The sequence below is a fragment of the Salvelinus alpinus genome, chromosome 1, assembly GCF_045679555.1.
Source record: "Salvelinus alpinus chromosome 1, SLU_Salpinus.1, whole genome shotgun sequence".
NCBI classification, from domain to species: domain Eukaryota; kingdom Metazoa; phylum Chordata; class Actinopteri; order Salmoniformes; family Salmonidae; genus Salvelinus; species Salvelinus alpinus.
This window is the reverse complement of record NC_092086.1, coordinates 80,337,982-80,355,065: the sequence shown is the minus strand read 5'-3', so window position 1 is coordinate 80,355,065 and position 17,084 is coordinate 80,337,982. Positions and strand designations below refer to the sequence as shown.

The window sequence follows — 17,084 nt, the reverse complement described above, 5'->3', positions numbered from 1 at the left end:
CAGTTTAGCGCCAGTTGTTTGGTTCCTGCCGTGGCGGGAAGAACAACAGCCGAAAACATGGACGTGGCGATGAATGAGGCAGATGCTGAGCAAATTCAAACAGAAGAAAGATGAGGCCACTGCGAAAGTGTCTAGCAATGGATATGAGCTGCCATGGTGACGTTTACAAGCTAGTTAGTTGCAGTATTTTTGTATTTATTAGCGGACTCAAATAGCAATGGATATGATCTGCCATGGCAAGATTTACAAGCTAGTTAGTTGCAGTATTTTTGTATTTATTAGAGGACTTCAATGGCTCATCATGGCTAGCTAGCAGTGGTAATGGATCATTTGAGCAGGTAGGTGGTGATCGAGCTGTGTCGAGGAAAGAGCTGTTTTTTACATATTGTGTATATTTATTTCTTCTGAACACATCTGTTTGTTGGCAATGTAAATTATTGCAATTTCTTTTCAAAATACTTACATTTATGTTCGCTAGTTGGACAGACAAACGCCACCGAATACTAAACTGTAAACCAAACAAAACTCGTGTAATATCCACGGTATTATCTGCTGATCACGTCTGCCAATTACGTTATCCAAATCGAAGGTAGTAGACAGCTGGTGGCATCTCGAGAAACTGCTATCAGATAAGTCATTTTTATTTATTTGTAATCTAACTATTTACACTGAACAAAAATATAAGCACAGCATGTAAAGTGTTGGTCCCATGTTTCATGAGCTGAAATAAAAGATCCCAGAAATGTTCCATATGCACAAAAAGTTTATTTCTCTAAAATGCTGTGCACAAATGTGTTTACATCCCTGTTAGTGAGTATTTCTCCTTTGCCAATCCACCCACCTGACTGGTGTGGCGTATCAAGAAGCTGATTAAACAGCATGCTCATTACACAGGTGCACCTTGTGTTGGGGACGATAAAAGCCACTCTAAAATGTGCACAATGCCACAGATGCACAACACACACAACACAATGCCACAGATGTCTCAAGTTTTGAAGGAGCATGCAATTGCTATGCTGACTGCACGAATGTCCACCCTAGCTGTTGCCAGAGGATTGAATGTTCATTTTTCTACCATAAGCCACCTCCAATGTCGTTTGAGAGAATTTGTCAGTATGTCCACAACTGGCCTCACAACTGCATACCACGTGTAACCATGCCAACCCAGGACCTTCACATCTGGCTTCTTCACCTGTGGGATTGTGGTGGCAGGTAGCCTAGTGGTTAGAGCGTTGGACTAGTAACCGAAAGGTTGCAAGATCAAATCCCCGAGCTGACAAGGTAGGAGGCAGTAACAAGGCAGTTAACCCACCGTCATTGAAAATACATTTGTTCTTAACTGACTTGCCTAGTTAAATAAAGGTAAAATAAAAAAATGTCTGAAACCAGCCACCCTGACAGCTGATGAAACTGTGGGTTAGCTCAACCGAAGAATTTCTGCAAAAACTTCGGGGAGCTCATCGTCCCGACTGCAGTTAGGCAACTTAACCGACTTCTTCAGTGGGCAAATGAGCACTGTAGAAGTCAGTGGGCTTCTGGCACGCTGGAGAAATCCAGGGTTTCAACTGTAGCTTTCAGTTTATTCCAAGACGGTGTGTACGACGACGTGTCGGCGAGCGGTTTGCTGATGTCAACGTTGTGAAGAGAGTGCCCCATGGTGGGGTTATGGTATGGGCAGGCATAAGCTACGGACAACGAACACAATTTCATTTTATTGATGGCAATTTGAATGCACAGAGATACCGTGACGAGATCCTGAGGCCCATTATCGTGCCATTCATCCATCACCTCATGTTTCATGTTAATGCATGTCGCAAGGATCTGTATGCAATTCATGGAAGCTGACAATGTCCCAGTTCTTCCATGGCCTGCATACTCACCAGACATGTCACCAATTGAGCACGTTTGGGATGCTCTGGATCGACGTGTACGACAGCATATTCCAGTTCCTGCCAATATCCAGCAACTTCGCACAGCCATGGAAGAGTGGGACAGCGTTCCACAGGCCACAATCAACAGGCTGATCAACTCTATGCAAAGGAGATGTGTTGCGCTGCGTGAGGCAAATGGTGGTCACACCAGATACTAACTGGTTTTGTGATACATGTTCCTACCTTTTTTAAAAAAGGTATCTGTGACCAACAGATCCATATCTGTATTCTCAGACATGTGAAATCCATAGATTAGGGCCTAATCTATTTATTTCAATTAACTGATTTGCTTTTATATGAACTGTAACTCAGTAAAATCTTTGAAATTGTTGCGTTTTATATTCTTGTTCAATATAGATATATAAATGTGATACCATCAATGCAAGCTGTAAAATGACTCCCAACTTAGAACACAGCAAGCTTTTAGTAATGTAGCTAGCTTGCTAGTTACAACAAGCAGATGTGTTGCTAGCTAGCGGGAGCAGATAGATTTATCACTAGCTAGCATGTCATTCTGGGACAAGGAGTGTTTTAGCTTTCAGTTTATTCCAAGTAATAATTGAAGACTACAAAAACCTATAGGACAAGTAGTGTAAATCTACTACAGTCACCAAGGCAGGACCCACTCATTTCATTCATACTGACAGATAAGAAATGCCACATTATCCTTGTCAATAGTAGGATGATTGCAGAGCGCCCTGCCTCAGACTGTTAGGATGTTAATTTTCTAGCTCACAAACTACATTCCTTTGCTGTGATGATTTCTTTCATTCATTCTTGTCTTACATGATCTATTCAGCTCTCCTGTGTCCTACTCCCAGAGATCAACCATGGGCTGATTAATTCACCTGTCAGGAGAACCATCCTACTGCAGTTTGAACTAGCCCTGTTGTCACCATTTAGACCACATGCATTTGCCTGTTTCCAATCCCTGAGCCAACTAGGTGAAGACGGTCTGTGCCTTAGTTCCACCTGTAAGTCGTTCTGGATAAGAGCATCTGCTAAATTACTCAAATGTAAATGTCTCTACATCAGTCAGCTACATTGACTCAAATAACCAACTCACCATCAAGCTTTGATTATTTGAATCAGCTGTGTAATGCTAGGGCAAAAAAACAAAACAAGCACGGGGGAGCGGGGCCAAGTTTGTGTAACCCTGATCTAAACCACCTAAATATACTCACATTTCACTGAACATTTAGTATTTGAAACTCAAACATTTATTTCCTCAACTGCTTTTACAGTATATAATCCTACAGCCTCTATCATTCTCCATACCTTATATTCCAATGCATCCAACATTATGCATGCCCACGATGGTATTGTTAGGATTTATGTTTATGCACTATAGCCTGCTAGCATATTGTTTTGTTACACACACACACAAACAATACAGATGTGTGTAAGGACTGACCAACACAGGCCATAAAAGTTGTGGTCAATCTGGAGAGGGGAGGGGTGCATCTCTCTAGGCCAACCAGGGAGGTTAGATTACTGGACAATACCATATTAGGAACTGTTTCAGTGTAGAATCGACAGACACAAGACGGATCTAATCTACACAACGACCAGATGCGGACATCTGAAAGAAGGGGACCAGTCTGAGTAACGGTGATAGGCTGGGCAAAGTCTAAACCGCGCTCAGCCTCTACTGTGATAGGCCAACAGACGCGTTGGAACTACGTCATCACGGTATAAGAACAGCTGTTTACGTACTTCCTGCCAGTTCCCTGATCTACCCTGCGCGGAGATACAGTGAACCCGTATATACGAAAATTGCATTTGCCATTCATTGCTTGCGGTAATTAAACATAATGAAAGAAAGTTAGCAGACCTTGCTTTTTATTTATCCTGATACCGGATGTGTTACACGCAGCGTTCACAGTATTGGGCAGCTGCTATTTGAGAATTCATCTGGTTTAGAAATCAAACTGTGGTTCTTTTTTTTTATATATATATTGTATTACAATATATGCTATATTTGTGGGCTATGCCATATGTATTGACTAATAAGCAAATGCAGCTGTCGTTTTAAAACCTATATTCTAGTATGCATGACACGCACATCTATCTACATGCTTTTATTTGTGTTTCAATGCAAAGTATATGATTGAATGTTTCTTTAAGCCTAAGGTGCCAACAAATGTTATAGTCATTAAAAAAATGTCATATACAAAAAATCAGCTCCTCCCTCGACAGGGATCGATTAGCTTCATGTTTCAAGTCTTAGTTCCACCACGTAAGATCCTAGCATTGTTGCTAGCTAGCTAATAGCACTAAAATTTATATTAGCTATGAAAAGAGCCATTATGCATGCCTCTCAAAAAGTAACCAGTTAGCTAGCGTTGTAATGTAATGCAGCTATGTAATGTTACGTTCTAAGCATCTCATTGGAGCAACAGCTAGCGCTACTAGTCCAAGTAATTGTGTAAATCACTATGAATTGCTTGTTGATTGGCTTTGGTGGCAATGAAGTGAGTCTGTTGGGACATAATGTCCCAACAGACTCGCTTAGTTGCAATCAAAGCTAGTTGCTGATAGTTATGCTTGTTCTGAATATCTCACAGGGTTGAAAAATACAGACCATTGAAGTTGAATGAAATAGTAGGCAACGAGGAGACTTTTAGCAGATTGGAGATAAAGTATCCTCAATATTTTAAGTTTCAATAATATTTTTTGATAAATAATAGCTAACTATGATTTTTTTGTCCCCTTCTCTCTTATAGGTGTTTGCCAGAGAGGGAAATGTACCCAACATCATTATTGCAGTGAGTGACTGACCCAATTCATTCTTTCATCATAACGGTTTGATATTACATACTGACATGTTGGTGCAGCGGAGTAATGTTATGCCATCTTTCATATGGAACCTCTCTTTTAAACATAAGTATCGTTATTATAGGGTCCCCTGGGTACAGGAAAGACCACTAGTATTCTGTATTTGGCGCAAGCTCTTCTAGGCCCAGCCATGAAAGATGCTGTCCTGGAACTGAATGCTTCCAATGACAGGTGAGAGCAAGTGATGTCTGCCATGAAAAATGTCACCCTGGCATACTTAAAGGAAAGATTCACCCATTTTTAATGTTATATCGTATTTGTGTACCGCTGAGCGGCGTTCTATAGATTCCCGGGGTCATTTCATGTTTTCACGTGTAACTGAGCTATTCTCCGTTCAAGCAGGCATAAATACAGCCGGTATGGTGCATTTTTTCATCATTATACTAGCTTTATTTCTGTCTGCTTGAATAGCTTAGATACACGTGAATCCATGAAATGACCCCGGGAATTAATATAACATCGCTCAGAGGTCAAATCAAAGTTTATTGGTCGCATACACAGATTTGCAGATGTTTCTCAGGTGCAGTGAAATGCTTGTTTCTAGTTCCAACAGTGTAGTACTAATACTGGTTCTAGTAGTGTCTTGTAAGCCCATATGGGCTTTAAATAAATTGTATTAATCAAAATCAATACCCAGCAATAGAAAACAATACACACGTAATCTAAAAAGGTTTTAAAACATGTCAGAACGAATCCAATTAACAACACAAATAGCACTGTAACAGTAATCCAAATGCAATCTATACGTATCTACACCAAATTAATTTACACAAGATATAGTAGGAATGATATGTACAGCAGTAGATACTGGATTCTTGACATCTGCTCTATATCAATAAATATGCAGTGTGCATAAACGCTGTAGCTAAAATGCAATGTACAGTAGTAGAAATATTAGGAGCTATGTCAAGAATACCGTATATAAATACACAGTACAAAACCCCATAGCCAAATGGATAGAATTGCACGAAATTAGATTCCGGTCCTGAGTGTACAAAACGTTAGGAACACCTGCTCTTTCCATGACAGACAGACCAGGTGAAAGCTATGATCCCTTATTGATGTCGCTTGTTAAATCCACTTCAATCAGTGTTGATGAAGGGGAGGAGACGGGTTAAATCATTATTTTTAAGCCTTAAGACAATTGAGACATGAATTGTGTGTGTGCCATTCAGAGGGTGAATGAACAAGACAAAATATTTCTGTGTCTTTGAATGGGGTACGGTAGTAGGTGCCAGGCGCACCGGTGTGAGTGTGTCAAGAACTGCAACACTGCTGGGTTTTTCACACTCAACAGTTAACCCTGTGTATCAAGAATGGTCCACTACCCAAAGGACATCCAGCTGTGGGAAGCATTGGAATCAACATGGGCCAGCATCCCTGCGGAATGCTTTTGACACCTTGTAGAGTCCATGCCCTGACACATTGAGGCTGTTCTGAGGGCAAAGGGGGGTGTAACTCAATATTAGGAACGTGTTCCTAATGTTTTGTGCACTCGGTGTATATGTATATGAATGGTGTGTATGGACAGTATGTGAATAGAAAAGGTGTGTGTGTGTGTGTATAGCAATAGTTATATAGGATGAGCCATGACTAGAATACAGTATACAAATAAAGTGGGTAGAACAGTATGTACACATTATTAATGTGACCAGTGTTCAATGATTATGTAGGCTGCGGTCTCTAAGGTGCAGGGTAGAGTACCGGGTGGTAGTCGGCTAGTGGTGACTGTTTAACAATCTGATTGCCTGGAGTTAGAAGCTGTTTATCAACCTCTCGGTCACCTGTACTCTCTACTTTCTAGATGGTAGTGGGGTGAACAGGCTTTGACTTGGGTGGCTGAGGTCCTTGATGATCTTCTTGGCCTTCCTGTGACACCGGGTGCTGTAGATGTCCTGGAGGGCAGGCAGTGTGCCCCTGATGATGCCTTGGGCTGACCGCACCCCCCTCTGGAGAGCCCTGCAGTTGCGGATGGTGCATTTGCCGTACCAGGCGGTGATGCAACCCGACAGGATGCTCTCAATAGTTCCTCGCTAAAGGTTCGCGAGGGTCTTAGGTGCCAAACCGAATAGGTGATGTTGTGCCTTCACCACACTATCTGTGTGAAGGGACCATTTCAGGTCGTCAGTGATGTGCACACCGAGGAACTTTAAGCTTTTGACCCTCTCCACTGAGGCCCCGTCGATGTGGATGGGGGCACGCCCTCTCCTTTCTCCTGCAGTCCACGTTGTCGTTGAGGGAGAGGTTATTTTACTGGCACCACTCCGCCAAGGCACTCACCTTCTCCCTGTAGGCTGTCTTGTCGTTGGTAATCAGGCAGGCCTACCACTGTTGTGTTGTCAGCAAACTTGATGATTGAATTGGAGACGTGTGTGTGGCCACGCAGTCATGGGTGGTCAGGGAGTATAGGAGGGGGCTGAACACGTGCCCCCGTGTTGAGGTTCAGCTTGGTGGAGGTGTTGTTGCCTACCTTCACCACTTGGGCACGGCCCGTCCGTCAGGAAGTCCAGGACCCAGAATAGCCTTCTTGTTACCATTCCAACTAGATTGGAAATGTCTTTGGAAGTTTTGGTGTCAACAAGTTACCCATTTTAAAATATCAAGTTTGTTGAACACTGTGTCTATCCATGGGAGGGTTTGCGGCTTTTTGCCGGACAAATTGACCGGGAGAAAAAAACAATCCCATTGCAAAATAATGCTTTTCATTCATTGATGGAAATATTAGTCAATGGAAATACATTTGACAGACAAGCTTATCGCTCTCTTGATTAATGAGCAACATTTTGGGGAATTAAGTTGGGGCGGGTGTATTTCCGTTAGTTGTCATGTATCTTATTTATCACACGCACAGCATACAGAGCGGAATATCACTTGTCAGACAGCGCTGCTTCAGCTCCTTGCTGCTGGAGTGAAACGTGCTTTTATCAGGCCAGTTATTGCGCAACAATTCTAAATGCAATCGCGTGTTGAGAACAGTTTTGATGACCTCGATTAAATAGCTATTTTTCTTTCCCAACTGGTAATTGAAGCACGCCTCCCATTCACCATTCAAGTGCATAGGAAACGGTAGGCAGGCTATCAGCGCGTCACACGCCACTTTGGAACTTGAGCTGGAGGCAGTATACTTCATATTATGAGGCATGTCTTACCGTGCTTCAATTCGACCATAGAAACGTGGAGGCAATTATTTTATAGACTTGAAACCAGCATTTCACTCCTGTCCTATTTGGTTTTCATAACTTTCTTTTGTTGTCCAGGAGCCAAAGGCACAATCCTACGGTAGTCATATTAACAACCCATCATAGTTGTTGTATCTTTAGAGTCCCCCTCTTTCTAAGTTTCTAACAGAGATTTTCATCTCTATCACATATGGAACCGCTTGCATCAGGTGCACTGTTTAGAATAGTGTTTTCCTGCAAATTTGATTTTGGGAAGTGTTTGAAAAGGATGTTTTATTGGCTGCTTCATTACAGGAGTTGCATGTTCTGTTAAGATGAATTACCATAATGTAAATGTGATTTCTGTCATTCTGAACACTGTGGGTGGACATCCTAATGGGTTGGTAAATTCAAATCTTTCCGGTCACTTTGTCCAGCGCCACAGAAACCCTGATCCATGGCTTCTCATAGGGCCAATTAAAGTTTGGCTGAGACATGAGAAACTATAACTAGAGTTTTTTTTTTTTGCATCAGCAGGCACTGAATAACCTACAATCCACAAATTCCGGTTTTGGCTACATCAATAGTGAAAATGTGTTCAAGGTACGGTTCTGTTACCTAACCTATCTTTTTTTTGGCATTTTAGAAGGCAAAATTGACAATGGGTTTCAAAGAAAAGACAAGTCAATTTGTTGGTTTTTGTTCAGGTGTGAGATGAGCCACACCCACTGTTGGTGAAAAGCATGCTGGAACACTGTGTCAATTCCAGCATTGATGAGGCTTACAAGGTATTGCGATCCACTTTTCAATAACAATCCAAACAGAATGAGTATAATATTCCTCTCAATGAATAACCCTTATTTCTCTAGCCGTTAAGTATGGTTCTTAATTAAAGTGATCAATAACTGCTCAGTTTATAATATATAGTAGGACCATATAGCTGATTTAATATTCATGTGTACCTCTCCCTTAGATTATTGAGCAGCTGTGGGCCCTGGGTTACTCCCCTGAGGACATAATCGGCAACATCTTCAGAGTGTGTAAGACTTTCCAGATGTCCGAGTATCTCAAGTTGGAGTTCATCAAGGTAAGAGACATGGTAAAACATTTGCAGTTGTACAGTGAGCTCCAAAAAAAATGCTAATCTCCCCTGTTTTAGTAATGGTGAGAGGTTAGCATGTCTTGGGGGTATGATATTTGTGCGTCTTTCTCACTCATCATTCACAATTCAGGATTATCCGTAATCGTGGTAGCATCCACATGAATGTAGAAGTGTTTAGAAACATTCTGTTCTTATTTACAATAGAAATAATCTGAAACACAACCAAAACAGACTGCAAATGCATCCAACAAATTTGGAGAGTCACAAGCTTGAAGTAGTCATTGCGTGCTAGGAATATGGGACCAAATACATCACTTTTTACTACTAGTGAATTTTCCCCCTAAAATGGAGGGGACTATGTACAACAAGTGCTGTAATTTCTAAACGGTTCACCCAATATGGATGAAAATACCCTACGATTAAAGCTGACAGACTGCACTTTAACCTCGTATCATTTCAAATCCAAAGTGATGGAGTATAGAGCCAAAACCAACAAAACGTGTCACTGTCCCAATACTTCTGTTGCTGTACATTATGTACATCTCTGGTTGTACATAACATCAATAACTAACATCAAGGCGGTGACCCGTTCCTGTAGGTTCATGCTCTACAACATTCGCAGAGTACGACCCTGCCTCACACAGGAAGCGGCGCAGGTCCTAATCCAGGCACTTGTCATCTCCCGTCTGGATTACTGCAACTCGCTGTTGGCTGGGCTCCCTGCCTGTGCCATTAAACCCCTACAACTCATCCAGAACGCCGCAGCCCGTCTGGTGTTCAACCTTCCCAAGTTCTCTCACATCACCCCGCTCCTCCGCTCTCTCCACTGGCTTCCAGTTGAAGCTCGCATCCGCTACAAGACCATGGTGCTTGCCTACGGAGCTGTGAGGGGAACGGCACCTCCGTACCTTCAGGCTCTGATCAGGCCCTACACCCAAACAAGGGCACTGCGTTCATCCACCTCTGGCCTGCTCGCCTCCCTACCTCTGAGGAAGTACAGTTCCCACTCAGCCCAGTCAAAACTGTTCGCTGCTCTGGCACCCCAATGGTGGAACAAACTCCCTCACGACGCTAGGTCAGCGGAGTCAATCACCACCTTCCGGAGACACCTGAAACCCCACCTCTTTAAGGAATACCTAGGATAGGATAAAGTAATCCTTCTAAGCCTTGTAGAATTGCAAGGCTGCCACATGCAGGTGGAAGGACAGCTATATTTACTCGGGAGCAAAAGGCCGTTATAGTTGGCATGGTCCTTCAAGATAATGCAATACGACTCAGAGAAATCCAGGAACGAGTGATACAACACAACACACACTTCCAGAGAATCGACAGTGTGAGCATTTCCACAATTGACCGTGTCCTCCATCGTAACAGGATGCGAATGAAACAAGTATACAGAGTACCTTTTGAGCACAACTCACCAAGGGTGAAAGAACTGCGAGCTCAGTATGTGCAAGTAAGTGTACATTCATAAACATTTACTGTAATCCAGATTGTCTACAGTACTAACACATACTATGTGAATGACATTACTCTTCAGTACATACAATGTATGTGAATCAGAAGCCTAATTGTACTCTATAGTATAGCACTGTCTGTACGACTTACAAAATCCTACATACAGTATATTGTATTTCTACACAGACAATATTTGACTTGGAATCCTTGGACAGACCCCATGAGTTCATCTTTGTCGATGAAGCAGGCTTCAATCTAACAAAGAGGAGAAGGAGAGGCCGAAACATGATTGGACAGCGGGCCATTGTTGTAGTCCCTGGTCAACGAGGTGGCAATGTCACAATCTGCTGCTATCAGCAACCATGGTGTTCTACATCACCATGTTACACTCGGGCCATATAACATCCAGCACCTTCTAAGATTTATTGCCAATCTAAGAGATATTTTATTTGAGCAGCAGGTTCAAGAGCAGCAGGGTCAAGAGCTAAATGAGAATCCCATTCCCACCTATGTGATAGTGTGGGACAATGTCAGTTTCCACCGAGCTGCTCAGGTAAGGGAATGGTTTAACATCAATGGGCAGTTTATGAACTTGTACCTCCCTCCATACTCGCCTTTCCTGAATCCGATTGAGGAGTTTTTCTCCTCTTGGAGATGGAAAGTGTATGATAGACAACCCTACACCAGAGTAAATCTGCTGCAAGCCATGGATTTAGCCTGTGGTGATATAGGTGAGGAATCATGTCAGGGCTGGATACGGCACACAAGAGGCTTCTTCCCCCGTTGCCTCAGGAGGGACAATATTGCTTGTGATGTCGACGAAGTGCTCTGGCCTGACCCAGCCCAAAGACAAGTAGAAGCACATTGATCACATGTTTACTCCTTTGATTTTTGTCCCTTTTAGTATTGTATACTGTAGTACAGTGCATTGTAGGCTGTATACTGTACAATGGACAAATTGTATGGCCCTGAACATTGTGCTTTCCATTTATTAACAGTACTGACTGCTCAATAGATTTTGACTGATTGCAGGTTCATATCAACAAAGAACAAGAATTACAGTATCAAGGAGACAAAGGACAAGTTTGTGAGATGCAGGGTACAGTACTGTAAAAATAGGGGTACAAGGAGGAGGAAGAACAAAAAAACAAAGAGCAAAGCAGAGTAGTAATTTCTGATAAATTTTGAGCTACTATGATAGAACATGTTTTCGTTCATCAAAAGACAATGACGGAAAAATATGGGTATTTTTTTAGATTAAAAATGTACATCTCCCTGAGAATTGTATGTTTTGAACAATGTGTTTTCTATTTTTCGGTGTATTGTTTACTGACTGCTTGAGAGTGTATATCATTTTGATCACTTTGTTTATGATTTGAGAGCAGTGTTTGATTTTGAACACAGGTAAAACTGTTTTGAGGCGAATGTTTCATTTTACGAGATGAGTCAGAGGTTATGTAAATAGTGCTTGAAGATGAGGTTTTGTGTTTAATGTTTTCAGGAAATGGAGCAAGGTTTCAGAAATTGTGTTTTAGCAATTGAGAAAAACTGTAATGTAAATACTATTGAAAATCACTTCTGTAATAAATCAATGTTTTTTATGACTTGACAGAACACATTGGTCTATAAAGAGGTTGTACATTTAAAGGTTTTGTAGTAAGGATTTATTTAATAATACACATTGACAATCACTTTTTTTTACATTTGGAGCTGTCTCGTATTAATTTTGTACCACTAGATGGTGACAGTTACACAGTAACACTCAAACAATCAAAAATACTGTACATCAGGGATGGGCCACAAATTAGAACTCCTCATGAGGGGCCACAGTGGCTCGCGGGTCTGCATACCCACATCCATACATGCAGTCCGAACAGGGGGGGAAGTAGCAGCAGTTAAGTGGATTTTCGGTAATTCACATTTTGCCATAGGGTAGAGACAAACAGCAGTTAATATGATCTCTGATGATCAATGGTGGCCCCGGACAGTAATTTTAACATGATTACTACAAGTTTAGATAGCTGGCCGCTAGTCTAATTTACCAATCTAAAATAATTTTGCTGGCATAGGCTAATTGAGTGGCTGACATAACTGCTGATGCACAACTGCACATTTCAAAAGTGAACCTTGTGTATTATACTATTCTCTCTCAACAGTCAATTGAAACCCTGACTGAGTTTTGGAAATTGATCCATGGGCTGCCAGTTGCCCATCCCTGCTGTACATGGTTCCTCACATGTTTTGACTCAAGGGAATTCCTGATGAAGTAATACAACTTTGGGCATTAACCCTAAAATGGCATTGCTCTGGTATAGCACATTGACATACATATCATTATAACTTAATATTTATTCAGGCAGCTCAACAAAAGAGAAAAGTCCATTCCCATAGATATCCACTCGTAGAGCATGTAGATCCCATATCAGTCAGTGTCGTTCACGTAATCTGGTTCATCTGTGACGAAATTAGAAGTCTCAAGTCTTAGTTCATTACATTGTAGTAATTTATCCATGGCGACTTACAATTAGTGCATTCATCCTACGTTCATAGCAGAAGTGTTGTCTTCGTTGTAATGCACTATAGTGACTTACCATCCTCTAACGGTTCTAACCCCATCTTCACTTGCTCCAGGAATTCAGAGTTCTCGTAATCTGATCCATCTGTTGTGAGGTGGTGGGAAATAATCTTAGTTCAACATAAAATATAAGAAATCTACTTCAAATAGATAATGAACTTCCATAAAAACAACATGATCTTCATAAATATGGCTCATTTCAAAGGAGGGATAGGCCTACATTTAGTCATTCTAAAGTACATACCAGAGCCACGGCTGATTGTATCAATAGATGGAAAAACATTCTCATATTGATCACCATCTAGAAAGTAGAAATATGTTTATCAAATGATACGTAACACTTCTGACATCCAAATAAGGCAAGTGACAATCTGAACACATACGAATAAATGATCACACTTGTCTTCAGAGGATGTTAGATTGTGTTACTGTATGTAGGCTGCCATGTACTGTGTCGCCTGTACCTTTTGATGGTTGTGGTTTGAGCTGAAGCTTGACATTACTTTCAACAGCAGCAGATTACATTATCTGAGAGGATATCACCCTACAGTAACGGGCTCTACAAAATGCATCAATGGTGGGGCCTCCCATCTTTCTTTTCTTTATGTTTTGGGTTAATAAAAAGGCCCAGGGAGTGGGCGAGAGGGACGGGGGTTGTTTATTTGTTCGTTTTGAGTTTTTTACATTTTATTCCATCTGATAAAACCATAGACATAGGCCTACATACTGTATTCACGTCATTGGATAAATCATACTTACCCGTTTCTGAATCTCTGGTGTCTGCATTAGTACTCTCATTAACATTCTGGTACACTAACGCTGGGATTGGATCTCTGTAAAAACAATAAGCACATGTATTATTTTTCGCAAACTAAAATTCAGATTAATTGTAAGTACAATTAAATGGCAACCAAGCATTGATAGATACTTACACATATGTTGGTTCAACGCTTCCCATCTGAGCTAATATAACACAATTGAAAAGTCTTAGTTAGTGCTGAGGAATTTGGTGCAGGCTAAAACTGTAGTGAATTAGTGATACTGTTTCCACATTGAAAGGTCTGTGTTTCCAAAATGGAAACTTTTGGCATTCAATATATACCTAATACAATTACTAACAGATAACATTTACCTGTTGCAACATTTTGATACTTCGCTTGCTCCTCATTCACAACTGTAAAGATACACACATACAACACCTTCAGGTAACTGCCAAAATAATGGAAACACGAGTAAATGAGGGATACAAAGTATATTGAAAGCAGGTGCTTCCAAAGTTAATTAAGCAATTAACATCCCATCATGCTTAGGGTGGATAAAAATGCTGGGCAGGCCATTATTTTAGCTATCATGGCTATGCCCCCATAGGATGACAATGCCCCCATCCACAGGGCACGAGTGGTCACTGAATGGTTTGATGAGCAATGCATGAAAACGATGTAGACCATATGCCATGGCTGTCTCAGTCACCAGATCTCAACCCAATCAAACACTTATGGGAGATTCTGGAGCGGCACCTGAGACAGCGTTTTCCACCACCATAAACAACACACCAAATTATGGAATTTCTTGTGGAAGAATAGTGTCGCATCCCTCCAATCAGTTCCTGACACTTGCGTCTATGACAAGGTGCATTGAAGCTGATCTGGCTCCTGGGGGCCCAATGCCCTATTGAGACACTTTATGTTGGTGTTTCCTTTTTTTGGCAGTTGCCTGTATGTTGAAACATCTGTAATGTTTGTAATCTGTTCAAATTCTGGGTCCAGTTGATTCAGTTTTGTTTATAAGCTTTGTCAACAGACTCTTTAGGCACTGACCCCTTGTAAGTGAATGGGAAGGTCTGCTGGACATTAAGAATGAAATAAAACCTACCTTGTGGTGTTTGTTCCCTGTAAAATAAATTACATTTAAAGTATTTATTGTGAGTGTTGCATATCTGCTGTCTGTTATTAGCATATCTAGAGACAAAGATAAAGTGCTGAGCGGCCACCTAAGGTAAACACAAGACCATAGCCAATATCTGGTCAGGGGGTAAATCCCCACTGTGCACAGGCGTCAATTCAACGTCTATTCCACGTAATTTTGTTGAAATTAGTGGAAACAACATTGATTCAACCAGTGTGTGCCCTGTGGGTCTGTGGTCATTACATCACACATGACAACCAACAGGTGTGAGCTGGAAGCTAAAAAACTAAACTCCAATGTTCTTTTAGATTTTCTCCAACTGTAGGAACTCTTGTTCGTGTGTATAAAATATATTTATACAAGTATATATTTTGTTACCCATCCAGTTTTAAGGAACTAAAAAAATGTAATTTCAGCTGTCATGTTGGAACAAGACAAAAGCATGACGGGCATAAGACCTAAATGTACGAGTAGTCTACTTACACTGGTGTTGGAGGCAGCTCTCTTATAATCTGGTTGGGTCGTGTGACTAAAAAAGCCCAAGAGATTCAAGAAGGATTCAGTAGTGAGAACATATAATTTACTGTTGATCAGCACACGATAGCCATAAAAACCATCACCATATTAAATAGATGCATTCAGTCATTCACTATGAGAAGGGAATTCACAATAATGAAGCCACTTGTGAAATCCTTTTAGATTTTTTAAAATTCTGTATTAATTTAAGTAGAATAAGGCTTGTTCTGTCCGGGAATCTGCCCCAAAGGGTATGATGAATCACAATTTCATTTTACCTGTTTTAGATCGCATTACTGCAAATCTGCTTCCTTCGCGTTGGCTGAGTTGGGCAGAGTTACGTGATGAAAAATGATGTTGTCATATAGTAGCCAATAGTGAGGTTAAATTGTTTTACAACATGAGTTTAAAAAATGTATGTTAAGATAGAAACGGCTATTTTATGAATTATATAACATTTCAATTGTACATTAGGAATTACATATTATGCTATTTATCTATAATAATCGATAAGATCATGCCTGGTCTTACAGTGCATCAGTTATTTAATATCTATGTTAATGTTATACTTACAATATTTGAGGGTCATAAATTTGATTCTCTTCATGTATTATTTCTACAGACAAGGAAAAGTGGAACACTTTAATTCAACGGCACACACTACGGATTGATCTAGAAAATTATTTCACGAGTCAAAGTAGAAAATTAAGTATTTTAATTTAGCTTTAGTGCTACGTGACAAATATATTTTTACTTTAAGAAGATTTCATGATATTGGAATAGATTTACAGGTTGATTAGTGGGACATGTAGCCTAGTAAATATGTAATAAATGTCATAATTTGTAATGCAGTGCCACTCACTGGTTTTGCTCCTGCACCACAGACAGAAAGCAGAGAAGACACTGAGAGATGCCGCAGACACAATGGCCAAGACAGCTCCTTGTAGGCTGAAGATGGCTATCATGCCTATGGGAAAATTAAACAACAATGCATTTGCCTTTGGAATGATCTCATTTATATCCTCCATAGTTTTCTTCTGTTTAATTAATTCACCAATAATAGTTGCTTACTGCTGTTTTTCACTTTCACTAAAAATAACTTCTCTCTTTGACAGGTGTTGGCCAAACTTGTTCCTTATTCAGCTGTAACAGCACAAATCTCCTGCTCACCCAATGTTGTCATGAAAAGACCTCAAGTTCATCAGATACTGACCAAGGGTGTAATGATTCCTTACATATCATCTCTGTAGGCACCAAAACTAAGTGGAAAGAAAGACTAAACTGTTGGAAATAAACCCCTCACTTGGTAGAAATTGGTAATGTGTTCCTGTAAACAACCTGAGCCCACAGCTACCCACAGGATGTGTGGTCATCACAGCGCTATAGCCAAACACCATTGTGTAATGTATTGATCCCACTCAGTGAGGGGTGACATGTTCTTATGCTATTAAGTTGAAACGTCCAAAGAAGAATGATGTTGGTATTGTATTGAATACCCCTGTTGGTTCAGGGATACAGTATCTGCATCAGAAGATAAGAATACTTTCCCCTTTTATAAAACAAAGTTTGGTTAGGGCAAATGATAGCCGATTTTGTGATTA

General features: G+C 40.8%; 1 protein-coding gene across 5 annotated transcripts; it reads left to right on the top strand.

The window, feature by feature from the left end:
- The first annotated feature begins 2,356 nt into the window (after positions 1-2,356).
- LOC139530930 (replication factor C subunit 2-like) lies at positions 2,357-12,134 on the top strand. Of its 5 annotated transcripts, none has more exons than XR_011666159.1 (7): positions 2,357-3,732; positions 4,658-4,699; positions 8,465-8,530; positions 8,635-8,715; positions 8,901-9,014; positions 9,628-10,485; positions 10,674-12,134. XR_011666159.1 is itself a non-coding variant. In XM_071327751.1 (7 exons), exons 5-7 carry the CDS (start codon positions 8,671-8,673, stop codon positions 9,763-9,765), a joined length of 297 nt encoding a protein of 98 aa, XP_071183852.1. In that variant the 5' UTR covers positions 2,645-3,732; positions 4,658-4,699; positions 4,834-4,940; positions 8,465-8,530; positions 8,635-8,670; the 3' UTR covers positions 9,766-12,134. The 5 variants fall into 5 exon arrangements, 4 of the variants coding, with proteins under 4 accessions (XP_071183852.1, XP_071183848.1, XP_071183854.1 ...); XM_071327751.1 differs by adding an exon at positions 4,834-4,940 and having other exon boundaries at positions 2,645-3,732; positions 9,628-12,134; XM_071327747.1 differs by adding an exon at positions 4,834-4,940 and having other exon boundaries at positions 2,645-3,732; positions 8,462-8,530; positions 9,628-12,134.
- Positions 12,135-17,084: the final 4,950 nt, after the last annotated feature.

Bases quoted from the DNA above. Each gene is read 5' to 3' on its own strand.
- LOC139530930 (XM_071327753.1), top strand. From the start codon at position 8,671: ATGCTGGAACACTGTGTCAATTCCAGCATTGATGAGGCTTACAAG. The intron at 8,716-8,900 runs GTATTGCGATCC...CCTCTCCCTTAG, and splicing joins GCATTGATGAGGCTTACAAG to ATTATTGAGCAGCTGTGGGC. The intron at 9,015-9,627 runs GTAAGAGACATG...CCGTTCCTGTAG, and splicing joins TCAAGTTGGAGTTCATCAAG to GTTCATGCTCTACAACATTC.